The 5,989-nt window shown below is 36.2% G+C and overlaps 1 protein-coding gene across 1 annotated transcript; it reads right to left on the bottom strand.

Annotated features, from left to right (window-relative positions):
- Nucleotides 1-236: 236 nt before the first annotated feature.
- On the bottom strand, nucleotides 237-5,242 carry LOC104270274 (protein sel-1 homolog 1-like; the record flags this gene model as incomplete). The annotated part of the gene is made up of 4 exons (XM_009864587.1): nucleotides 237-346; nucleotides 962-1,129; nucleotides 4,629-4,851; nucleotides 5,205-5,242. Coding segments are annotated over 4 exons (539 nt in total), but the record flags the coding sequence as incomplete, so codon positions are not given.
- Nucleotides 5,243-5,989: the final 747 nt, after the last annotated feature.

A 5,989-nucleotide genomic window follows, 5' to 3' on the forward strand; every position in this document is an offset into this window, starting at 1 on the left:
TGCTGACTGGTCCTACTCATCTCATACAACTTTTTATGGATTCAGAGGAAAACAAGCATAAATTTGTTTTTCTAAATACCCTGAAATTATTATTTATTTTCAGTACTATCACTGCACAGTTGGACGCCAAGTCCAATAAAGCACTAAGTCGCAGAGCAACTCGCTCAAGTTACTTTTCAGTTAAGCCAGAGTGACCAGCCATAGCATCCTTCTCTTACAAGGTGAAGAATGTAGACTTACTCTTTCTTCTGAGACTTTTTGCTGCTTTCATTAAGGATTTTCATTCCAGTCTGATAAACATCCTCAGCTTCCTGCATCTGCCTTCTCTTATTAGACTGCTCTTCAGCTAAAAAAAAGAAAACAGTACATTAAGAGCTCCAGTTACGCAACTCAAGGCTATTATCTCAAAACTCCTATAGTTTCTAAAGGGAAAATACAGATAGAAGTATGTTTTTGAAGACCAATAACCAACCCAAGTGACTACAAAACGATGTCTAAAGGAGGTGCCGAGTATCTTGGTAAACAGTTTCTTCTCATGTGATACCTCTCATCTACGAGTTTGCTGTTAAAATATTCTTTTCATTGCCCCAGAGCAAGCTGTGCACGGAAGAAAGGTTCCTCCTTCAGGAGGACACTACCTAGAGAAGGTTGCTTTGTGCAACGAATCAGCAAGTCTAACAGGAAACACTGTCAAACCTCCTACAGCCTCAGAAACTACAAGTTGTATAGATGCCTCCACCGCAAGATTTCCCAAATAGCTTTGAGAAGAAGGGGAATTTGCATTGAAATCTTTTCCATCGTAAAAATTTTGCTTTTATAATTACTTGTATATCACAGCACGAAGTGGCCATTAATATATGACAGGGGCTTCTAGACCTGGAAATAAAGGGAATTAAGAAGACTGAAAACAGCACCTTAAGAAAGCATTCCTGGGTCAAGTGCAAGACATCAGGCTACTTACTTTCACAGAAGCCCCACTTCTGATCTTTCTTGTAATCATAGGTCGTTGCACACCAGAGCCTGCCGTCTTCCCGCCCATCTGCAGTGCACTCTGCGTACTCCTTCTCCAGAAACAAGAAGGGGAAGTGGCAAGGTTCACCATCTGCAGTGCCTCCAATAGCTGTCAAAACTGAAAATACACGCCCAGGAATGAAGAGGGCTTTCTTCTATTTCTTTTATTCTACAAAGTAATCTACAATATACAGGAAGACACTCCTGTGTTGGTTTTAATTTCTACAAATTGCATTTAATCAAGTTTTCAGTAACATTTCTAGTTTACAAAGACCATAGCACTTGAAAAAGTAGTGTTTTTATTTAGGAAATGAAACAGAAGGAAGGCTGTTTCTTGTATTTCTTAGTTCTAAGCAAATATTTTTGTTTAGATTGGAGAAGGAAATCTCAGTAACATGTTTATCATCTACTAAAATAAATAGCCCTTTCTTTCACTTTCTTTTTTTCTGCACTCCCTTCCTCATGACTACCTCTGAAGTTCATGCCAGTGCATATATTCATTTTAGCCACAGGGCCAGACACAGTCATGACAGAACCACTCACGTCAGCTGTTTTACTGAAAGTACTTGGGTGTCAGCAGGGAGTACACTTAGATCACACAACTGTAAAAAAAGACTTAAATGAAATCACTACAAGTCTAGTCATTTTCTGTTGTTGCATAAAACTTATATTGAAAACTTTATTTCACTTTGCATTCAGAATTCTTTGAGCAGCACGATTTATCGTTTCTCATGCACTGGAACTTCAAAGGTTACCGATTCCAATATTTTTAAATAAAAATCAATCTTCTATAAAGACTAAGAATTACCCTTGTTTTTTTAAAAAAATAATTATTTCAATTAGCCTTTTATAGAGGTTTTTCTCCTTCACTAAGCTAAATCGAGCGGTTGGGTTCAGCTTCATTTGAAGATATTTACAAACTCATGCAATTGAGAAAGTCAATCATACAGTGTCATTTCAAGTTTCTAATTCTTGTGGTTATAGAGAAAGCTAGTTCTTTTTTTTCTCTATGGTCTATAATTATAAGGCCTAGAGATCACGTTAATTAAAAAAATTAATACTGATTTTTGCAAACCATAAGGAAGTCTCCAGGATTAGCCTGCTCAAATTACTCCTCATAATTTGATTCCTTGGCACATGTTCTACCACACCACTCCACGTTAATTATCGCACAACATAAAAGGAAAAACGTTATTTTCAGAAATTGCATTAAAAAATAATATGTCCAGATGCAATTAGCCTGGAATTTAGACATATGTAAAGCGAGTAACATACAAATGCATGCTAAGGGTACTTACAGCTACAACTGATGGGGCCTCTTACCACCGGTATTTGAACAAACTCTGGTCCAGCATATTAACATTATTTGAAAACTTTAAGTTTTACTTTTCTTTGGTACCTTGTCACCTGCACTTGAAAGGAACTGGACCCAAAGCTTTTACTCAGTGCTTGGCATGGGAGTTAGCTGTACGCTAAACTTATGAAATTGTTCTAGTCCTTCCCCTTGCCTTTGTTTAATTCTAAATTCTAACATGAGGCTGTTTTTCCGCCCAGAGAGTAACAAATACTAACCCCTAAAGCAATACAGCAATGCAATCACAGGATAAAATGTTAATTGCAGTTATTTTATCATGTACTTAATGATAAATATAAACTGAGGCAAGTAATTTACTCTGAGGATAAATTATTTTTTGTCAAACTGAGTGTGCAAGTAGCAATTTACCTACTTTACTATGCCTGAATAAAGTATATGGTATATTTGTGTTTTATCTTTATTTACCTATATCTCATCTCATACTTTATGCTGCAGTAAATCCAAATATAGATTACTTATAAATATCTGTTACATTACTGTAAGATTCCTCCAAACAGGAGCACAAAAAAAAAAAGGAATTGCCAGCTCTGCATAAACTTATGGCCAGCTCTCAGCAAAAACCGTTAGTATGGAACTAACTGTTAGTATGGAACTGTTAGTATGGAACACAAAAACATAAAACACAAAAGATAAATAACTTAAAAATACAATTTTTCTTTACATACAAAGCCTTCTCACAACTCAGAAGAGAGCAGGACAATTTTTTTCTTTGAAAGTTAAAAGTCTTGGTAGCACCAATTCTAAATTACTGACAATTATTTCTTTTTCCCCTGGTCAGTATCATGCAAAACGTAAGTGAAAACATGAAGAATACTTTTTTTAATCCTTGTCATCTCATGACCATGCAAAGGAGTGAAACTGTATTTAGAAAAGCTTTAATCTCCCTTAATGCAGTCCTGTCACCAGCAGCTCATTCAAGAGATGTAACATCTGAACCTGAAGTAGATTCCTGCTCACTTCAAAAGTCTGCCAGTAGAGCTGCCCTTCTTCCGGTCAGAATACCCTCGTTCTTTCCCTTCAGAATTGCTTTTAGAAACAGCACTCCTTCCATCTACACGACTTATTTACTTCCTAAGAAGTTCCAAAAACTGCACATGACTTAAATTTATGTTTGTCACTTGCAGTACTTTGACATGTGTAGTGAAAACCCTTAGTTGCCAAAGGAGCAAGCCACCAGATTAGAGATTAGAAGTATCTTAAAAGTTTACTTTCGAAATAGACTGCACTGACTAAATATGGTGCTTAGTTCATTGTTTTGCGGTAGCAAGCTATTTAGTGGATTTTATATACCTTTTTCCTGTACACCACTGCACCTATTGACAGCAATATTTAATCCTATTACTGAGTTTTTACAAACTGTATATTAGTTCTGCATTAATAAATAAGGCTTACTGGAAAACACTGAAGTTAGTGTATAATGGAGCTCATTTCTCTCATAACTCTTGCTTTCTCATGACATTTTGAGGTGAGAAGTTAGACAAATACTAATATTACACTGTAACTATATTTTTTGGTATTGTTTTCTCATTTTTTACAGACAAGCAAAAAGAAAAATTCTTTGCTGCGCAAGCTAGGGTACTCAACTGTGCCACCTAGTTATCATCCACTACTAATTGCAAGTCAACAAAGTCAAATTTAATTTTTATTAGTAGTAAGACAAATCCTAGAATTCCCTGAGAATTTTGGCACAAGGCCATGAGGTTTGGCCATGAGGTTTTACCTACATTTAAGAACTTACTGAAGTTTTCGTGCCATTTGGACGTTGTCCTAATGCTCCCAGTGCCATCCTAGGAAGCTTGTCTTGGCTTCACAATTTGCTCCTTCTCTATCAACTGACTCTCCAGGCAAAGAGCCAGCAGGCTGAAACACTGACGCAAGTTCTCTTTCTATGGCTGATATACATACACACAGCACAGTGTGTGTACTTTGGATTCTATCTGAAGAAATTGGTGCTTTCTCCATTTGATAGTTAAAGTTTTCCAACAAGATGGAAACAACAAGAATTATGGAAAACTCTCGCAAATGCATCTAAAAGTAACCACTCAGATTTCAACTGCAATATATTTGGAAACCTTTTGATGTTACTATCTAATGGAAAAGGCAGCAATTACCATTTAATTCCAGAAAGATTAGGACACTAGTTATTTCATATGTTCAAAATTACTGTTTGAGTTCATCCCCATGCCAAAGTTACTCAGATTCATCTTTCTTGCCTCTTGTTCAGAAGTCTGTGAGCAGTTACCTGGACTCTGTATTTCTGCTTCCTCCAAATCCTTATTTAATAGATTTGACATTTCTAGAGAGTTCAATTCATCCAGTGAATTCCCTTTTTCTTCCTCTTGACTGTGAAAGTTCTCTTCATCCTCTGACTGAGAGTCCGACTTCCCTGATTCAAGGAAGATCTGACCTGCTACCACTCGAGTTCCTGTGGAACGGTCCTTTACCTGGTCCTCTGAAGATAAAGTCTGGAGGAAAGCAGCCATATAATTTAGAAGATTAGAAAATGAACAGCAGCAGCTGGCAAAACCCCCACACATTACGTTTTTAAGAGATGATTTATTAATGTACTAAGTTTAAACAGTAGTATCAGAAGTTGAGCTACCTGATCTATCAGCTCTTATTAACTCTATTCCTTTCAGCTCCTCAAATAAAATATTCGAGGATACAACACAACAATAATTCTTCCAATGCACAAAATTAATGAAACAGCAAGAGCTATAGAACAGCTTAAAACAGGAATCAAATCATAGTTTGGAACTTCCAACCTTTACTATCACTCCACATGAAAAACAGACTGACTAGAAACTTCTTTCCTCACCTTTGACTCCAGTGATTCATCTTGATTTCCCTCTTCATCTAGAAGAGATGTTATAAGTCAGTAAAAAGCTTTTCCATGAGTAATTTTCTTGAAAATAAAAATAAGTTTTGCTATAATATTATACCACAATGCTGAAATGTTCTAGTGTACGAAGTTGACTAATACACTGAAAAAAGACCTTGTTAGTGTTGGAACAATAAAATGTTTCACAGACAATCTTCTTCCTTAAATTATGCCAACAAAATTGTGCCCAATACTGGAAAATGTGGATTTTATTTTGTTTTAAACTCAAACCAATCATCTAGATCACTGCACAATCTGAATTGTTCTAGTCTAACTAAACTACCTCAAAAGGTATGCATCAAGAGAAAAAGGCCTATGGAACCCAAGACTTTTAGTCACCAAATCAGCTTCAGTAGCTACTAGAAGGTTACATTAATATCATTCCACTTTTAATTAAAATATTATTCTTTACAGAACACCAATTTGTTTTGCCTGATCAGCATATTCAAACCTTTATATGGAACTGCGAGAAGTTTGTTTGTCTTTAAGACACTGTTCAAGAGCAGTAAGCCTTGTTTAACTGTCATCTTTCTTCCCTGAAAGGGCTATGATATGATATTTTATTAGGAAGACTGAAAAGACAAAAAGGCAGGCTATCAGGCAGAGAACTACAGAAATAGAGGTTGTGCTTTGAACAACTTGGGTTGTGCTGCTACCTTGACTGAAAGCCTCTAAAAGTACCACAGCTGAAATACGGCTGTTCCCAGTCATCTGTATCTGAT

This window comes from Apaloderma vittatum, unplaced genomic scaffold (assembly GCF_000703405.1).
Source record: "Apaloderma vittatum isolate BGI_N311 unplaced genomic scaffold, ASM70340v1 scaffold19212, whole genome shotgun sequence".
NCBI classification, from domain to species: domain Eukaryota; kingdom Metazoa; phylum Chordata; class Aves; order Trogoniformes; family Trogonidae; genus Apaloderma; species Apaloderma vittatum.